A 20,845-nucleotide genomic window follows, 5' to 3' on the forward strand; every position below is an offset into this window, starting at 1 on the left:
CTTCTCGCGAGATTTACATTGTGCTCGTTTCCCCGAGTTTAGCTTGTCAGGCAAGCCTTCTCGTAGGCTTAGTATAGTTTTTATTAATAATTGGACGGAGCATTCAATAAAAGACAGTAAATTCGTTTCTAGACATTCAGGAAGAATATTGATCGGGGATGTTGAGGATTTTCTGCTACAGGAGCGCAAACTTTAAAAGTTCAATGAGCCCGGTTTTTCCTGAAATGCATCACTGAGGGAATCTTCTCTACATAGCACGTGCTGTGAATACAAGCAATACACTCAAAATATTGCATGTTGCTGAAGATTGTTGTAAGTAATGCTAGAGTGGTAGAAAGTGGTGGGAGAAGCATTTCTATTGTGTTTTCACGGATCATAATTAGTAGTTATGTTATTGTGCTTATATTGCGAGAGATATCTTTATATATATATTTATTATATATTTTATATATTTACAGATAATTACTGCTAATACTATCAAATATATAACACAAGCATTACTTATGATCTAGAAAAACCCTCATAGAAATGCTTCCCATACCACTAATAGACATAATATAATAGACACTGTATAAAAGACAGTGACAGGACAGGGTACTGCATATTCACTCAAGAAATACCAAAAGATTGTGATTATTACAAACACACAAAGACATAACTGATGCCGTAGAAGTCAATTTGATTTCCTAAATCAGCATGTCATTGAATTTGATAAAATTTAATTGCCAGTAAACAGTAAAGGTGCTTTGTGTTGTAAAGTAAAGACTCTAAAACCAATAAAAATAAACTTCAACAATCAGATTAATCATTATGAGGAAGCGGCTCCCTTTTAATGGGAAGAAACCCCTGGCAGAACCAGGCTCAGGGAGGCTGTGCCATGAGTGGTCGTGGATGAGTGGGGAGGGAGGAAGCAAAAACGACACTCTGCGGAAAAGAGCCGGAGATTAAAAATAACTAATGATTAAATACAAAGCAGCATATAAACACACAGAGTGTGAATAGAGTTGAATTAAGAAGAAATGCTCATTGCATCATGGGAAGTCCCCCAGCAGCTTGGGCCTATTGAAGTTTAACTAAGGGAGGGTTCAGTGTCACCTGATCCAGCCCTAACTATATACTTTATCAAAGGTTTTAAAGCTAATCTTAAAAGTAGAGATGGTTTCTGTCTCACAAATCCAAACTGGGAGCTAGATCTACACGTTATCTGGGCTCTTAGCCTGCAGTTTCATTCGTGTGAATTCAGAGATCATCTGCTTCGCTCGTTGCAGCTCTTTCAGACAACCTTACTGCAGTATCTCATTTGTCCTATTTGCTCCTTCTCATCACTCCTCATTGCACTTGCTTCATAGTTCTTTCATATTTTTTGCCTGCACTGCGGCCACCATAGTGATGTTCAGTGTTGCACGCTATCAGCATCCTCTGAACTTATCTGGACTACATCAGACCTGCAAGGTTGCAGCTCTCACCACATGCCTCAGACAGCTGCAGTTTCCTTAATGCACATCAGCAAACACAAATAACAGAAAAACTATATTGAGAAGAATTTGTCACTGCTCACTGACAAAAATACTTATGAGGCTCTGAATCGAGACACAGGTAGTGGTTACAGGAAAAGGGTCATAGAATGTGTCAAGCACTTAGATTAAGACAATGCTGCTGACCAGACCTCATACCACAGGCTACACCCAGGGGAAGCTACACCAAGTCTGTATGGTTTACCGAAGATACAAAAACAGGGTGTACCTTTAAGACCAATTGTCTGCATGATCAACTCAGAGTTTCTGGCTTTGATCCTCAACCCGTTGATAGGCAGCTCTAAACACTATATCCAGAACACTTTGAATTTTGTTGAGAAGCTTAGAGATGTCATAATGGAGGCAGATGAAACAATGGTCTCATATGATGTTACGTTTCTCTTCACTTGTGTTCCAGTCACTGAAGCAGTGAAGGTAGTTCATAAGAGATTACAGGATGACCCTAACCTCAGCAGCAGGACCACTCTCAGCACTGACCAAGTGTGTTTGTTTGTGGAACTGTGTCTTCATTCCACCTATTTCAAATACAAGTGTCAGTACTACAAGCAGAAACATGGGTGTGCCATAGGTTCCCCAGTTTCACCCACTGTGACCAACTTGTACATGGAAGAAGTGGAAAACGGGGCTCTGTTATCCTACCCTGGAACACCCCCAAGTCGTTGGTACAGGTATGTGGATGACACCTGGTTGAAAATCAAACCTCAGGATGTACCACAATTCACTGATCAGATTAACTTGGTGGAGAAACACATCAAGATCACCATGGAGGTTATGAAAAACTAGAAAAATTTGCATTTCCTGCGAAAATGCTGTGTGGATGCCTTAACGCTGAAGATGTCTGCTGAAAAAAGCTGAAAAAATTGAAAAAAAAAAAAGCAAAGAATGTTGCTCTGAGCAGGATTCGAACCTGGCCCTTCTGGTACTCAAGGCAGGTTCTCATCTCACTGCGCCAACATCTTTCTGACAAAGACGAGGTGGAGAGACTGATAATTGTGCTGAAATGAGCAGAAGAGGCTGAGAATTGTGCTGATAAGAGGTGAATAAGAAGAATTTCTGCTGAAAAGAGTTTAATCAGCAGAATTTCTGCTGAAAAGAGTTGAATGAGCAGAATTTCTGCTGAAAAGAGGTTTTTTGCTGAAAACAGCTTAAAAAGCTTGGATTTGTGCTGAAAACATCAGAAAAAACTGAAAATTGTGCTGATAAGCGGTGAAAAAGCTGAAATTTGTGTTGAAAAGAGTTAAAAAAGTTTAACTGTTAAGTGAAAGAAATGTTGCCACAACCTGGATTTGAACCCGGGCCTCCTACTCTGAGAACGGCTGCTTATCTCACTAAGCTAAAACATGGCTCAGCCAAGCAAGCAAAACCTGTGATCACACTGATAATGTGGTCCTATTCAGCAAAATGGGCCAAAAAATGACATAAAAAGCTTAATATCTGAAAAAGTATAAAAGTTATGACTACCAAAAGTCATAGCAGGCATCAGGAGAAAGAGCTGAACAGTTTAGAGTTTGAATGGTGAAAAACGGCTGAAAACTGAGGGAGTAGTTAAGCGGCAAAGAAAGTGGCAACTTGAAGAATAATAAAGGACTAGAAAAAATTGCATTTCCTGCGAAAATGCTGTGTGGATGCCTTACGCTGAAGATTTCTGCTGAAAAAAGCAGAAAAAGTTGAAAAAACAAAAAACATTGCCCTGAGCGAGATTCGAACCTGGCCTTTCTGATCTATAGGCGGCGTCTCACCTTACTGGACCAAACTGATTCTTACAAAGAAGAGGTGGAGAGACTGACAATTCTGGTGAAATTAGCAGAAGCTGCTTAGTATTGTGCTAATAAGAGGTGAAAAGGCTAAACATTTAGCAGAAAAGAGGTGAATCAGAAGAAGTTCTGCTGAAAAGAGGTAAAGAAGCAAAAAGATGAGTTGAAAAGAGGTGTAGAAGTGCTTGCTGAAGATGGCTGTATGTGTAATGACACACTGGAGAGTGTCAAGAAAGCAGAGCGCATGCAAGCAGGGAACATGTGTAGCAACTGTCACAGGTAGGATTCGAAACTCTGCCCCCGGGTCTCACGGCAGCTGCCCTACCCTCTGAGCCAAATGAGTTCTGGTCTCAAGCAAATATATGATGAGAGAGAAAATGTGCACTGTGGAGCAGAAGCTCAAATTAGCAGAAAAGAGGTGAAGAGGAAGAACTTTGTTGTGAAATGAGGTAAAGAAACTGAAATTTGTGCTTAAAACAAGTGAAAAAGCTGAACTCTGAAATCCTGCTAAAACAGTAGTAGAGGCTGATATTTTTCAGCTACTCACTGAGCCAAACTGGTTCTCACGTAACTGAAAAAAGGTGGAAAAGCTTAAAATTCTAATGAAAACAGCAGAAGAGGCTAAGTGCACTGTGGAGCAGGAGCTCTAATTAGCAGAAAAGAGGTGAAGAGGAATAATTTCTGCTGAAAAGAGGTAAAGAAGCAAAAAGCCGAGTTGAAAAGAAGTGTAGAAGCAGAAGTGCTTGCTGAAGATGGCTGTATGTGTAATGACACACTGGAGAGTGTCAAGAAAGCAGAGCGCATGCAAGCAGTGAACATGTGTAGCAGCTGTCACAGGTAGGATTCGAACCTCTGCCACCGGGTCTCACGACAGATGCCCTACCCTCTGAGCCAAATGAGTTCTGGTCACAAGCAAAGATATGATGAGAGGGAAAATGTGCACTGTGGAGCAGCAGCTCAAATTAGCAGAAAAGAGGTGAAGAGGAAGAACTTTGTTGTGAAATGAGGTAAAGAAACTGAAATTTGTGCTTAAAACAAGTGAAAAAGCTGAACTCTGAAATCCTGCTAAAACAGCAGAAGAGGCTGATATTTTTCAGCTACTCATTGAGCCAAACTGGTTCTCACGTAACTGAAAAAAGGTGGAAAAGCTTAAAATTCTAATGAAAACAGCAGAAGAGGCTGAGTGCACTGTGGAACAGAAGCTCAAATTAGCAGAAAAGAGGTGAAAACAGCAGAAGAGGGTGAGATTTGTGCTGATAAGAGGTGAAACTGCGGAACCAATCAGAGGTACTGCTTCTGTCTGCTTCATCAGGCTGTGTACTTGTATGTATTTCTGCCATAGACTGTTAACCAGAATCTGAGGTCCATATTAGAAAAGCTGCTAAAATCATTAAACTTTGCAGAATTGTAATAAATTATCAATATGAATTACCGGTCTGTGATAGTGTATAAATTTGTAGTTAAAAAAAAAACATGTGGGCCAAGGTGGAATCGAACCCACGACCTCTGGTCTGAAGAGCGGTGTCATTACCAATCGCGCCACCTCTAAGGGGGCGGGCGCTTTGAAAAAAAGGGTGATGAGGAGTCAGAATTAGATCGCGGTGAGACGCGAAAAACGCCGTTTTTTGGAGTTACAAAACGTCGTGTAACTCAAAAACTAGGTGGGATAGAAGCATAATTCTTGCACTGGGTGAATCAGCGGACTTTGGTGTACTTTGACTGCGATTTACATAGCTCTTTGTATCTCCGTCGCGGAGATATGACGAGAGAAGAAACGGCTTCATTTTCGGAATTTGAAAAATGAGAGGAGGACAGATTTCCACCCCTCAAACAAGTCTAACTCATCTCAGAACGGTAATAGGTGAGAAAATAATTCTTGAATTGTGAGTGTCAGGAGTGTCTGAAGATATACAGGGACAAGCCTCATGTCTTAACTTTGCTTCGTTAAGGAGATATGACGATTTGAAAATGCCTTCAGTTTCAGTATTTCAGCTCTGAGTTTCACAACCTCCCCATAGACTTTGAATGGGGAGTTTTTAGACCATGTGTCACTTCGAGGCAAATTGTGAAAAAAACGTAACTCTCACAATAATTATAGTGACACTGTCTTAAAGCCAGCAAAAATACCTACGTTTTGATGTATAATTTGTGGAAGTTGAGTGGAAATTGAGCGAGTAGCAAGGAGTTGTTCAGACATGAAGAGAAAATTCAGAACGGACGAGTGTGCAGTGGGAGTTAATTGCATAGCAACCATAGCAACACATGTATTTTCTGAAAAATCACAAAGTTGTAACTGAAAACTTAAAGAGTCATTACATGAAAACGGTAACAGATATGAAAAAGCTGAATCACACAGGAATAGCCCAATCATCTGAGAACGTTTTAAAGTTTGAATGGAGTTTCTAGGTGAAAGTATGAGGAAGTAGTTAAGTTTCAAAGACAAGCAAGTTTTAGCAGAATTGTAGAAGTTTCCCATTCATTTCAATGGGACAAATTAAAGGAAAAAAGTGTAATATTTTAAAAAGTATAATAGTAATAAGTACCAAAAGATATAGCAGTCGAAAGCAGAAATAGCAGAACAGTTTAGAGTTTGAATGGTAAAAATCGGCTGAAAACTGAGGGAGTAGTTAAGCGGCAAAGAAACGGAGCAACTAGAATAATAAAGGATAAAGAATAAAGAGAAACAGGATCTCAATAGTGTGGATGCCTACGGCATCCACCCAATGACTGCCTTCTTAGACTGTGAGATTTCCATTAGTAATGGGGGACATTTAAAAGTTGATGGGTAACGTAAAATATTGTGATCCTGTTTCTCTTTGGGTGGATGCCGTAGGCATCCACACTATTGAGATCCTGTTTCTCTTTATTCTTTATCCTTTATTATTCTAGTTGCTCCGTTTCTTTGCCGCTTAACTACTCCCTCAGTTTTCAGCCGATTTTTACCATTCAAACTCTAAACTGTTCTGCTATTTCTGCTTTCGACTGCTATATCTTTTGGTACTTATTACTATTATACTTTTTAAAATATTACACTTTTTTCCTTTAATTTGTCCCATTGAAATGAATGGGAAACTTCTACAATTCTGCTAAAACTTGCTTGTCTTTGAAACTTAACTACTTCCTCATACTTTCACCTAGAAACTCCATTCAAACTTTAAAACGTTCTCAGATGATTGGGCTATTCCTGTGTGATTCAGCTTTTTCATATCTGTTACCGTTTTCATGTAATGACTCTTTAAGTTTTCAGTTACAACTTTGTGATTTTTCAGAAAATACATGTGTTGCTATGGTTGCTATGCAATTAACTCCCACTGCACACTCGTCCGTTCTGAATTTTCTCTTCATGTCTGAACAACTCCTTGCTACTCGCTCAATTTCCACTCAACTTCCACAAATTATACATCAAAACGTAGGTATTTTTGCTGGCTTTAAGACAGTGTCACTATAATTATTGTGAGAGTTACGTTTTTTTCACAATTTGCCTCGAAGTGACACATGGTCTAAAAACTCCCCATTCAAAGTCTATGGGGAGGTTGTGAAACTCAGAGCTGAAATACTGAAACTGAAGGCATTTTCAAATCGTCATATCTCCTTAACGAAGCAAAGTTAAGACATGAGGCTTGTCCCTGTATATCTTCAGACACTCCTGACACTCACAATTCAAGAATTATTTTCTCACCTATTACCGTTCTGAGATGAGTTAGACTTGTTTGAGGGGTGGAAATCTGTCCTCCTCTCATTTTTCAAATTCCGAAAATGAAGCCGTTTCTTCTCTCGTCATATCTCCGCGACGGAGATACAAAGAGCTATGTAAATCGCAGTCAAAGTACACCAAAGTCCGCTGATTCACCCAGTGCAAGAATTATGCTTCTATCCCACCTAGTTTTTGAGTTACACGACGTTTTGTAACTCCAAAAAACGGCGTTTTTCGCGTCTCACCGCGATCTAATTCTGACTCCTCATCACCCTTTTTTTCAAAGCGCCCGCCCCCTTAGAGGTGGCGCGATTGGTAATGACACCGCTCTTCAGACCAGAGGTCGTGGGTTCGATTCCACCTTGGCCCACATGTTTTTTTTTTAACTACAAATTTATACACTATCACAGACCGGTAATTCATATTGATAATTTATTACAATTCTGCAAAGTTTAATGATTTTAGCAGCTTTTCTAATATGGACCTCAGATTCTGGTTAACAGTCTATGGCAGAAATACATACAAGTACACAGCCTGATGAAGCAGACAGAAGCAGTACCTCTGATTGGTTCCGCAGTTTCACCTCTTATCAGCACAAATCTCACCCTCTTCTGCTGTTTTCACCTCTTTTCTGCTAATTTGAGCTTCTGTTCCACAGTGCACTCAGCCTCTTCTGCTGTTTTCATTAGAATTTTAAGCTTTTCCACCTTTTTTCAGTTACGTGAGAACCAGTTTGGCTCAATGAGTAGCTGAAAAATATCAGCCTCTTCTGCTGTTTTAGCAGGATTTCAGAGTTCAGCTTTTTCACTTGTTTTAAGCACAAATTTCAGTTTCTTTACCTCATTTCACAACAAAGTTCTTCCTCTTCACCTCTTTTCTGCTAATTTGAGCTGCTGCTCCACAGTGCACATTTTCCCTCTCATCATATCTTTGCTTGTGACCAGAACTCATTTGGCTCAGAGGGTAGGGCATCTGTCGTGAGACCCGGTGGCAGAGGTTCGAATCCTACCTGTGACAGCTGCTACACATGTTCACTGCTTGCATGCGCTCTGCTTTCTTGACACTCTCCAGTGTGTCATTACACATACAGCCATCTTCAGCAAGCACTTCTGCTTCTACACTTCTTTTCAACTCGGCTTTTTGCTTCTTTACCTCTTTTCAGCAGAAATTATTCCTCTTCACCTCTTTTCTGCTAATTAGAGCTCCTGCTCCACAGTGCACTTAGCCTCTTCTGCTGTTTTCATTAGAATTTTAAGCTTTTCCACCTTTTTTCAGTTACGTGAGAACCAGTTTGGCTCAGTGAGTAGCTGAAAAATATCAGCCTCTACTACTGTTTTAGCAGGATTTCAGAGTTCAGCTTTTTCACTTGTTTTAAGCACAAATTTCAGTTTCTTTACCTCATTTCACAACAAAGTTCTTCCTCTTCACCTCTTTTCTGCTAATTTGAGCTTCTGCTCCACAGTGCACATTTTCTCTCTCATCATATATTTGCTTGAGACCAGAACTCATTTGGCTCAGAGGGTAGGGCAGCTGCCGTGAGACCCGGGGGCAGAGTTTCGAATCCTACCTGTGACAGTTGCTACACATGTTCCCTGCTTGCATGCGCTCTGCTTTCTTGACACTCTCCAGTGTGTCATTACACATACAGCCATCTTCAGCAAGCACTTCTACACCTCTTTTCAACTCATCTTTTTGCTTCTTTACCTCTTTTCAGCAGAACTTCTTCTGATTCACCTCTTTTCTGCTAAATGTTTAGCCTTTTCACCTCTTATTAGCACAATACTAAGCAGCTTCTGCTAATTTCACCAGAATTGTCAGTCTCTCCACCTCTTCTTTGTAAGAATCAGTTTGGTCCAGTAAGGTGAGACGCCGCCTATAGATCAGAAAGGCCAGGTTCGAATCTCGCTCAGGGCAATGTTTTTTGTTTTTTCAACTTTTTCTGCTTTTTTCAGCAGAAATCTTCAGCGTAAGGCATCCACACAGCATTTTCGCAGGAAATGCAATTTTTTCTAGTTATTCTTTGATCCTTTATTATTCTACTTGCTCCGTTTCTTTGCCGCTTAACTCCTCCCTCAGTTTTCAACTGATTTTCACCATTCGAACTTTAAACTGTTCTGCTCCTTCTGCAGATGTGTGCTATATCTTTTGGTGCTCATAACTGCTATACTTTTTGAAATATTAAACTTTTTGTGCCATTTTTTGGCCCATTAAAATGAATGGACCACACTACAATTTTCTGCCAATTTATTACATATCTGCAATGTTTTTATGATTTCAGCAAATTTTCTAATATCCATTTCAGCATTTTCATGTCTTTTCAGCAAAAAGTTTTTTCACCTGTTTTGAGCACAACTTTTCAGCAGAATTTTCAGTTTCTTCATCTATTTTCAGCAGAAAGTTCAAAAAGTTCACCTCTTTTCAGCAGAATTTTCAGCTTTTCACCTCTTATAAACACAAATCTCAGCCTCTTCTGCTCAGTGAGATGAGCAGCTGCTTTGAGAGCAGTTGGCACAGGTTCAAATCTGACCTGTGGCAATTTTTGCTTTTTTACTTCTTTTCAGCTGAAACTTCTGCTTTTTCAGCTGTTTTCAGCAGATTCCACTACAAGGCATTCACACTGCATTTTCTCAGGAAATGCAACTTTTTCTAATTAAGGTTTGACTGCCATCACCCCCTGGAGCACAAACTGTGTGTCATCAGGACGCTACGAAAAAGAGCTAACAGCATCGCCGAAGATACAGCGGGCAGGAAAGCAGAAGAACATCATATCAAGAAGGCGGAGGAGAGAGCCTAGTGCTAAAGCTTTCATCTTTCACAATCTTACAGTGCTGTGATTGAACTGAACAAAAAGAACAAATATGTTTTCATGTTTTCTCTTTATTTGTTGGCTGTTTTAGTCTTTCGTTTAAATACACTTGAATAACATGAGAACAATATAGATATTTTTTTATATCAAACACTGACCAACATTCATTCAAAATAATAATAATCTTCAGACATAACTACAGTACATCAGGGAACATTAGACAGTTTTTTGTTTCCAAAAACAAAATACTGAAACTGTGCAATTGACGATATTCAATTTTGACCTGAATTGAATATAAAATTCATTTTAATAATCATAGCAACATATCATTAAAATTTACTAGATAAAATCTAAAGAAATTAAAACTGAAAATAACTGACCTTAATCTGTTTTTCCAAAATTTATATTAGACAGATTACATTATTTGATCCTAGTGTAGCAGCTAAAGAAATATTGCATATTGTAATTTTTTTTTAAGTAGTGCACCTTTCAGGTGCACTTGGACAGCAAGTCTTCAACATGATTCACTGGCTCCTATAAATATTTGCAGCTGTCACTGCTCGGTGTTAATCCCCAGGATCCATACAGTCACTCAACTGGAATAACTTGAAAATATTTAATGTTTAAAACATGTCAGGAGGCCTCAACAATACTCAACTGGGCAACAACCCACTGTCTTGTTTTGTGATTATCATTGTGATTTTGTCACAACTTTTGAGGGTAAATGGGACTGATGGCAGGAATGGCATATGCAGTTTGGGGATTTAACAGCGGAATGGGGTAGGGGTAGGAGTAAAAAGCAGACCCGATGAGAGCAGAGGGAGGTGGACCCATTGGTACATTGCGATACATTAGCTGAGAGGGAGGTAGTCTCATTCTGCTGGGGATAAATGAAGGGGGCAGGGGAGGTTGGAGCCTGGAGTCTCTGGCTGTTTTCTCGTAGCCTGACAGGACACACGGCAACGGCATGCTGGCGGCGGAATAGGACAGGCTCTGCTGAGCGGGAGAAACTTTCTGTTGCATTGTCCTGGATTTCTCTCTCTTCTCTGTCTGACAGGGCCACAGAGACATCCTCTTTGCACAAGTCAGAGAGTCGTCCTGCTGAAGCAACCTACCCGTTTGGCCTTTGGTACTTGGCCGAACTGGAGTGGGTCGTAGAACATTGCCAGATTTTGGAATAACTCTGGTGAAGCTAGAGGTAGATGTTGGAGAAAAGCCAGGTTTCACAGAGTATGTGGTGGGTAGCTGGAAAGGATAAAGGTAATGTTTGCTTGCTCCTTTGTAGGACTTCCAGTCTTTAACTTGGTTTTTAATCGAGTCAGAGACGATTTGAGAAACATCCTTATTCTGTCCTTTAGGTTCTTTGTGTGTCTTACTAACAGTCTTGCTATCGTCACTGCGGCCCGATGGATTTTTGACAGAAGCGTTTTGGGACATTTCTGAGCTTGATGCAGTTTTATCTTCACCTCCTGCTGGACCTTCCTCTGATGAAACAGAGTAAGGGGAGGGGCTGCGGGAAGAGGAAGAGGATAAAGGGAGTGGGGAGCCATCAGAGGAGTTGCAGTTTCTGCTGGAAGAAGCCCTGGCTGGAGACTGGGAACAGTGGATGACGGAGGGCCTTTCTTTATCCTCGCTCTGAGAACTGGGCGGCAAATTCAGGCTAGCCTGAGCCATTCTCTTTTTTTTCTCCAGAGGAGAGATGACCTCTCCGGCTGCAGTCGATAACTGAGCAATCCACGAGTTGGATGCGGGGAGAAGGTAAACAGAAGGGCAGACATTATTGGTGGCTCTGTTTGGCTCAGTGTGGTGTCTGTCAGCCCAGAGAGCAGAGTGAGGATGAATTACTGCTTCACTTTGACAGGAAGATTCTGGACTTCTCTGGGTGAGTAACTGAAAGACATAGAGGAGGAGGGATTTTAGAACACAATATAAACAAACACTTCTCTTTTAGGTGTTTTGTCAGAGTTATAATTTGTTACCTCTGAATCAATGTCTCTATCTGAATGAGTTCTTTTCCTCTTCCCTTCTGCCTTAGTCATCTTGCCATCCAAATTTCTCTTGTATGGCTTTCGTGGTTTGCTTGGAGGCAGGGGTTTGTCTTCCTCTCCTTTTATATGCCTCTCAAAGGGAAGCACCAGCCTGTCACATAAGCAGCACAGTTTAAATTGAGTCTCAGCTGATCTTATAGTGTTTGAACCAAAAAAGGTTCTTGAGAAACAGAGTCATCCTCACCTCTCATAATGTCTGCGAGTGCAAGTAGCTGCACTGGTGCTACCGGGGCTTCCTCCCAGCTCATCGTAGACTTTCTTCCAAAGGCGTCGTGCTGTCACCTGTTGACAAAAATGAACGTGTACAACAGTTAAAAATCATTACACTATTTAAACAGTTCCCACTAGGATGGCAGTATCTGGTATCCTAATCTTATGCTGTTTCTATCATGAAACCATAGACTGTATATAAAAGATGGATGTAACCACCTACTGGTCCATTCAAACCACAAATCCTCAATTTTGTATTTATTTATTTTTGGAGACAAAATTAAAATCAGAATTGGGCAAGAGGATTGACAGTTAACAACATGCTTGCAGGTATGGGTGCACTGCCACTTGTTAGTGCACAGGCAATTCATTTTCCCAAGGGGGTACATTAGAAACTGAGAAACAAGGAAATTCACCAATAAGGTGGAGTCAGTTCTGCTCGATATTAATTCTTTGAAAGGGCAGGCTAAAAATAGGACTCCGGTGAGGGTGTGGCCCTCCACGGAAGTCCCAGTTTATCATGGAGCCCCTTGGAAAAGTTAATTGTCCACCCCTGTATTAGTTCTGTGTAACATACCAAGGCAGCAACAGTGTGATTAAAAGGTCCAAGTCAGAGACTAGACCTGGACTAACACCTAGCAGACTGCGCTTGTGTGAATTAATTTATTCATTTTTGTACCTCAGGTGCTTGGACCCTAAAATATTTACTTATAGATCTATTTGTAAAAATGTTTTTGAGGAAGGGCAGTGGTTGCTTACCCTTTAAATGCCATGTCTGCTAGTTTTCGGTATTGAAATTACACTTTCAATTTTAAACCTGTGCTAACGTAGGTGGCTCATATTGGTGTATTTACAACCTGGGACAAAGCAACGGTGGTCAACACGAGCCTCGATCTAGTTCCATTTCATTATGAGTTTCACTCTCACAACTTATGCCACAGTGTCAACATCAAAGAAAACAGAGCATGGGGAGCGATGTGTTGACAGCACCGCTGTCTGCATCTCTAGCACCTAAACCTACAGCTCATTTCCACTTAAAAGCCCGCCAGCAGTGAAGCCTTTTTTTGCATCTGTTACATAAGCTAAATAAAGTACTTACTGAATCATAGCCTCCAAGTTTATCAACAGCTTTGTAGATCTTCCAGAGATTAACTGAGAGTGGGGGGGAGACACACACACATGAATAATCTACTTCTTTTTCTAATTTCATTTTACTAATGTGTTTATATAAAAGCAATAATAGAGTAAACTCACTTTGTTTAAAGCCCAGGTGAGGAATCCTTTCAATGGGTGTACCTTTCTCCTTCATAAAAGAGTGCAAACTTGAGACAAATGCCTTCTCCTCCATCTGCACCACACTGGCCCTTCCTTCATCTTCACATTCAGTTGTAGAGTCGTGAATCTCAATAACAGCAGGAGAAGCCTACAGTAAGAGGAAACAGATGCATGAAAGGACTACATTAGTATGCTTTGTAAATGTGTCACAGTCCACTGTTTTACAGCTGAAGGTACTGTGAGAGAAATGGGAAAAACGACATGCAGAGTTGTCTCATGAGACACAAATGTTGAAATGAAACGTCAAAATCAGAGAGTAGGGTTTTACCGCTACTTTCAATAGATAACCGCTATACATCCTGTCTGGAGAGAACGCAGCAGACTTGTGGGGTTTTTGGTCTGGAGCTGTCAGTCACTGGTACAAATGTCACTCAGTAAAATGAGCTTGAGCCAAGAAGAGAAGAGTCGTTGCAAGTCAGTAGGTGAATAAATATGTTGTTTTGCAAGAGCTCCAAAAATCGCATACGTTTCTGCAAAAGTAGTGTCAGTGACACTAACGAGGAATTTAAGATACCAAGAAATTTGGCGTCAAGTTCACATTACTCAGAAGTCCAGCAGAGGAAATTCACAATGTCACTATTTGTGGTTTGCAAGAAAACAGAAATGAAACAGAAAAGGCATGCAGAATTAAAACCGTTGCTTCAAAAGATTTCAAAAAGCTGAGACTCAAGAAGAGAAACTGTTGCTTAATTTTAGCTCAGATGATATTTCTATTGTTGAAGTAAAAAAAAAAAAAGAAGAAGAACAAAAAAAAGGGCAGCTAAAAACGAACCCTTGGGTGTGATAGTCTTCCGTTGTTCACAGTGTCGCTCACGCTGTGTAAACACTGGTTCATACATCACAAACGCTGATATAGTCACTTCTCGTAGTGAAAACAAAGAGTTTGGAATTTACAGCATCTATTTAAATGTGAGATCTCACATCACAGCTGCATTTGATCAATTTCGGTAGATTGGATGTCAAGGGATACCGCAGTGGACGCTGTCAATATTTTACTTTGAATCACCACATATAGAAGCTGCTATTTCTGTGGCACTCATTGTACAACAAAACAGCTAGAGGCGGTTTCATATTGAATCAAGTTCCTCTATGTGGTTCCTGGTTCCGAGAAGTAAACCCCTAGAGTGAGTAATAGTGAAGGTGCAGGCCTCTAACCAAGATAGCCCAACTGAGTCACAGTTCAGTGGCTTTACACTCCTGTTCCCAGCCAGCAGCAAACAGCTCTGACTTTCCACTGTTTTCTACAGGTTTTCTCATAGGCAATATTTTCTGCACCACCTAAAAGAGCACCCCGGGCGACCTGCTTTTCTCGCCACATTTGTACAAATCAGGGGATTTTGATTGAATATGCGGCAGAATGCGCGCGCGCAATGATATTCATCTAAAAATGTGAGAAAGTGGTGATTGGAATCTTGCACAGAATTCAGCTCGGCTGTTTTCAGTCATTGTATTTTAGATCTGATTCACAAAACTTTCAGGTTTACGCATCAATGATCGCCTACAGGAAATGTCTTCACTGTAAGCCACATAATGAAGCCCCTGCGCTGAAGATCGCACTCAAGACCAGAGAACAAATATCATCGTGAAACTTTCGGTTGATTTTCACAGATGAATTTTCTTTTCTTTCTCTTTTTTCTGTCTTTTTTTTTTTTTTTTTTTTTTTGGAAAACTGTGTGGGTGATGTTGATGTCAATGTGTTGATACACAATTCTCACAATGATTGTCAGCGGCGTTCTGGATTGATGCTATCGTCAGGCCAGAAGTCACCACATTAACCACCATGCTTTCAACTAACATCAGCTTTGGAAATTTCATGAGCTAATTTGTGTTTCTCATATTGTTCCTCTCATTTCACTTACCAGAACAGCGGCTGTGAGTGGCAGTGCTCCCGCAGTTTCTTTATGTGCAACGAAATATTGTGGCGTGTGAGGTGTGTGCGTGTGTGTGTGCGCCTTTTCGAGGCCTCTCAGAAAACAAAGCAGAATCACTTATTCCTCCTTACTCATTTCATAATCGACCATAGAGATGAAACGACTGTACGCACATAATCAGCACTTCAAAAAATCGCCACTCAAATCCACTGAAAAGGGGAAATGAAAACACAACACATAACTCATTCTGAGTAGTCATGTCTGTAGTCACTGATTAACTGTAACTGATGGAAATTGCCCAGACGGCTGCCAGAAGACCAACTGTCATTTTTTTTTTTGTCATTTTATCAGCAGTGACAGAGTTTAGTACCTGCTTTGCGGTCCCCTTCTCTTCGTCACTGGCTGCCGTTTGTTGTGACGTTTCATTCTGGTCCTCTTGAGCTTCAAAGAGACAGAGACGGTAAACTCAACAAAAATCGAGTCATTTGGGTATGTGAATTTACCCGAGCCACCTTGGATTTTTTTTTTTTAATTCAAGACATATCTTGGGTAGAAGTGCGCAATCTGATCAAAATTTAAAAGCATCCCTCATAAATAATATTAAAGGTGATTTTCATCACTGTTCTTGTAATTTGGTCAACAGTTATAATGTTTGATAAGTTCAGGGGGAAAAAAAGAAAAACAGTAATCTGTAGAACATATTGTCAACTGGGTGTGATATAAAACCACAGGTTGCAAAACCACTTCCTGCTCATGAACACAACCACTTGTACGCTGCACTGTATGATATTGTGACACAAGAACTACAGTATTTTGGCAAGATAATCTCAAGCAAGATGAGAATCCACTGAGGCACTTTCATTCATTTGCCTGCCCTGCATTAACGTGAACGTTAGTGGTTTGTGATATTTCGCCTGGCAACAGTTTAACTTTTACTTTAGTGCTTCCACGTTCAGGACTGCAAAATATAGGAATTTATGAATGTAGCTGGAAATAATATGAATGTTAAAAAAGCCAAACAAACAAGAAGAAAATACCAAGGCTGGGAACGAAATGCAATTCTGAGAATGACATGTCATTCTTCACAAACTGTCAGCTCAATACCATGAAGCCCTCCACCCACAGTGATATCATTTGTGTGCAAAACCAATATGCTTCTCTTTTGAGATCATTTATTTCCTGTGCTGCGGCTTGAACCTTTAATTCTGCTTTCAGTAGCCCTGAACTTCTCCATTTTGAGTGTTGGAGAAATATTTTTGACATATTGTTTTTAAAAAACGTTCCTTTGCCTCTCAGAGGTTACTTAGCTTCACATAAAACACGCGCTTGTTGTTTGAAGCAGCTATCGATCGGAGTCACATTATTGTGACAGATTAACTGCGGCACTTTAAAAGCCAGCGAGAACTCCTGTGACACTTTGTGACGTTTTGGGTCTAACAGTCGCTTCTGTCACAGATGAATGTCATGAACATGAATTTACTTTTGCAAAAATCTTCAAAGTGTCTTTATAAAAAACTTCAGAAAAACTAAAATCATCCCTAAAATGATGTGTTTAACTCGTTTCTATACGTTCATAAAGCAACACATGTAAACAGCATCTACTTTTGAGTACAAAATCAAGATCGTTCTTACCCATTTCCAGATGTTGCCTTCTAGTCTCCGGCTTAACTGTGACAGTAATTCATGCAGCACTCACGTCAACTTGACACCACAAAATAGGAAGGTGTCTCCACAGGACAGTTTCATTGGTTGACTGATGTAACACCGCAAATGAGTCTGGGAAACTGAGTCCTTTTTTTCTTCTTCCATCAGCTGTGTTTGAATAGTCAGCTTAAAACTTTATTAAAATCTGCATTTGGGTATCTTACAGTCTGACAGCTGTAGCTCACAGTGTGCTGTTTCTCATCTGTTTTTTTCCTGAGGACATGCTATTGTCTATACTTGTGGTGTCATCAGCACATGAAACACATATTTCTGATTTTGTAGAGATTACTACAAGTGATTCTATTGAAGATTTCTTATACAGCTTTCATTTTAAACAAACATACCGACTCACAAATACCTCCAGTCACATGTAAGTTCAAATATAGTTTAAATGGAGGCGTAACATTTCCTGAACATGTACACTAATGACTATTCTCAGGTAAACATAGGAAGCTATCACTTATTAACATCAGTGCTTAAGTAGGTAAAAAATATTTCTTTAAAGCAGACGGTGTCAAACATAGGGCCCCGGGACCAGATTCGGCCTGCCGAACACTCCAATCTGGCCCAATGGAAAATGTGAGGGAGGGCATAGATTTTGAAGTAGCTGTAAGTTCCTGCTGATAAGGGCCTCCCCCATGACCACTCATAGTGCACTAAAATAACTAGATAAACATTTAAATGACTAACAAGTTCCTGTTTTTTCATTCCATACCATAGGAATATCTATTTTTTTTAGAACAAAGATACAAAAATACATTTTCTGTGAATAAAAAACCTTACAAACTTTCTTTTATAATTACTGATCATTCTGGACAATGTGCTACCAGAACCTTTCCCGTAATTTTACACTTTTATTTCTTACTATTTAAGCCCAAAGAGTCATGCTAAAAGGTTTCCTGCATTCCCTGCAGCAGCATTTCATTGCACTTCTTATTTCATTCAGTGTGTAGCTAAATTAGACTGTTAGAAAAGCCAGTTTCAATGGTCTGGCCTGCTTAAGATTAAAGTGGGCTGTACGTGGCCAACAATGTAAACTGAATCACAGAGGAATGCTTGTTTACTTCATGAGCAATGGAAGATATGGGGACTATTTTTCACATAGAGGTCTTATACTCTGACCACATGATGTGCGTTCTGACTCGTAAGATTTGAAGGTTTCTATAATAAAGCTAATAGGATCTTTATGCATATATATACATATATCTATAAAGACTTTTATATGTAAGCTATTGCATCTTTTGCTCGTTGCGTACTGTCCCTTAAAAAAGGTCACACCTGGCACATTTACTTCAATCAAGCTGCTGAACCACAGACTGTGTATCTTTGTGTGTAATCAATGCTTGCCCTATATATAACGGTGAGGCTAGGCTAACTGTGCAGTCAAGTTTCTTATTATTTTAAAAGGTCAGCTTTATCTGCTTGTTGCATGTACTGAATACAGGTTTTCAAATTTGCCAGCCTTACAGCAGATGTAAGGTGAATCATCATTACACCCGTAAGGCTGTCCAGCGTTAAAAAATCCCTGTCACGCATCAAGTGACAGCACACTTATTCACATGTGTGACGGAGGAAACATAGGGCCAAACAAAGTATAGGTAACATAAAACACAGCAAAGATAGGAGTCATCCAAAATCCATGCAGGCTACAGGAGTGTTATTATGCAAGTAGGAGTGTCTGTTTTATTGACATCATTCGAGTATATTCAGAATGTTCGTTTTTCAGTGCATCATGTCTAAAAGGTTAAACTTTCCACTGTTACTAGAGTGGGATGTATGCAAACCTGAAATGGCATTTTAAAATTGCACCATTTGGGTGAAGGTGTTTTAGACTGGATTCACTCATGTATGCGCCTTTGACTCATAGCAACTTATAGAAATTAAAGACATACTCTAAGTAGTAACATGTAGGTAAATGAAAGCTTTGAAATTTCCTGGCAGCTGCAGGGATTTAAGCCCGTAGGTTGTATTTTAAGGAAGTGTGAATGTTCTACTTCTTTAAAACGGTTTCTACTGACCATTGCAGAAAGATATCACGTTTAAAAATAAAATGCCAGGATATGGCAGAAACAGAATTTTCCACTAGAGATGAGTGCCCCCCCCCCCCCCAAAAAAAAGGAAAAAAAAGTGCGTGAAAGAAAAACGGTCATCTGTCTCCTTATTACCAGTTATGAGTCAGAGTCTTGAGATTTCCTGCAACTCGGGATGCACTGGAGTGACTTTTCAACACAAGTTGTTTTTCTTATTTGAGTAATATATATATTTTGTTGCTCTTAATTTTTTTCACCTGAATCTCATTTTAAAAGTGTATTTTCCCCTTAATTTTCCTTTTGCTATGTCACACACAGCAAACCTATATAGATCTCGTGATAAAGCACCCGAGTCAAGAGATGCTGCACTTGACGTGATCCACATTTCCTCCGCATGTTTTTGATCTGTTTGAAAGGGGGATGCCCTATTCCTCCATCTGTTGCGGATAGAGTGTGACATTTCAAAATGATTAACACTTCAAATGTCAAAATAACCAAATATCTACAAACTGCCCAAATTTCAAAGGGCTTTTTTTTCACGACTGATAGTCATGTTCTTGTTTTGGTTTTTTGAGAACACGAGCAAAGCTGCTCAAAAAACAGTGGAAGACGTGATCGTAGCCGTTAAGACAAGCTGAGAAAAAATGAACTTAGAAATATCAGGTGTGAGAAAATGTTTGCGCCCTCCCCTTGAGGATTTATAGGAAATGTATCTTAATTCCAAGTAACTGTGACAATGAATTTTGCAGAAATCTTGTGAGCTTTTGTATCTCCTGCCGCTGAAAACAAACGCACAGACCTGATGTGCAGATGAGCAAAAACATCATTCGTAAGAATGAGAAAATCCCCAGCTTTTCATTTGTGACTTTCACTGACATAAACACTGTGAGGTTGAGAGGAGGGCAGCTCAATGTAAATGAGATGGAGAGAATATTGTGATTTCAAAACACTGATTTCCTGTCTGAAGTGACTCACTATCCTGGGAACAATCTGCAGAGTGTGTAACTGGCACATAACGATTCCAGTCACGGTGACAAGACAAATGGTTATTAAGGAGGCTGCAAAAAAATCCTGCGTTTGCTTTTTTGTTTTTGTAGATTAGGGATTTAAAAAAGATCTGCACCTCTCCCCGGTTGTTTTAGGGATCGGCACGGATCTTCAGAAGTGAACTCGCAATAATTTAAAGCAGAGGTTTAAAATTTAGTTTCTAGATTGTGTAGGCGTATGTGGAACTTGTCCTGAAACTAAACTGGCTGATTAATTTCTTGACAAGCCAATATTAATTTACATTAGAAAAAAAGAGTTTCAGTTAAAATTTTGAATTTAAACAAGCTCAGACAAAATATTCATGTATTTAAAGCGAAGCAGGAGGAAGAAGCGCGCTCTTCAGACCGTTATTAAAGTGCCATCTCATTGTGGGAAGTTCTTTAACTGCATTTAAACTCAAGATACGAATGATAAAGGCTCATAAAAGGCGAGAAGATATAAGGCACTTATGTGACACATGCAACGAAGAGGCCTTGTGACAATGTGACACTGCTAAAACAACAGAACTGCTCTTCTCTGGAAATCAAGTTTGCAATATTATAAAGCAGGTAATTTCTTCACTTGAACACAAGATTTAACTGAAGGATGTGGGAGAAGCAAAATCTGATTTTCGTGTGAAAATGAAACCTATGCATTAGAGGTGAATTCCCCAGCTGTTGTCTCATTCCAGGAAACTGACGTTAAAGCTTGTGTATACATCTGAGTTCCTGTTACACCTCTGAAAATCCCTGAAGGTTTTCTATGTTATTTCAATGTGTTTCTAATGTACGCCTGTTTAAAAAAAATAAAAATAACAACATGACAACACAGA

General features: G+C 39.8%; 1 protein-coding gene across 1 annotated transcript; it reads right to left on the bottom strand.

Moving 5' to 3' along the window:
• Positions 1-9,854: 9,854 nt before the first annotated feature.
• arid5a (AT-rich interactive domain 5A) lies at positions 9,855-17,007 on the bottom strand. Its single transcript, XM_082555445.1, has 7 exons — positions 16,886-17,007; positions 15,624-15,694; positions 13,302-13,470; positions 13,147-13,199; positions 12,022-12,119; positions 11,769-11,928; positions 9,855-11,679 (listed from the first exon to the last, which is right to left on the bottom strand). The coding sequence occupies exons 1-7, from the start codon at positions 16,887-16,889 to the stop codon at positions 10,495-10,497; spliced, it is 1,740 nt and encodes a 579-aa protein (XP_082411571.1). The 5' UTR covers positions 16,890-17,007; the 3' UTR covers positions 9,855-10,494.
• Positions 17,008-20,845: the final 3,838 nt, after the last annotated feature.

This window comes from Aulonocara stuartgranti (assembly GCF_965226115.1).
Source record: "Aulonocara stuartgranti genome assembly, chromosome: 12".
Taxonomy (NCBI): Eukaryota; Metazoa; Chordata; class Actinopteri; order Cichliformes; family Cichlidae; genus Aulonocara; species Aulonocara stuartgranti.

Bases quoted from the DNA above. Each gene is read 5' to 3' on its own strand.
- arid5a (XM_082555445.1), bottom strand. The intron at 13,471-15,623 runs GTACTAAACTCT...CTCTTACTGTAG, and splicing joins AGAAGGGGACCGCAAAGCAG to GCTTCTCCTGCTGTTATTGA. The intron at 12,120-13,146 runs GTAAGTACTTTA...TTTTGTCAACAG, and splicing joins AACTTGGAGGCTATGATTCA to GTGACAGCACGACGCCTTTG.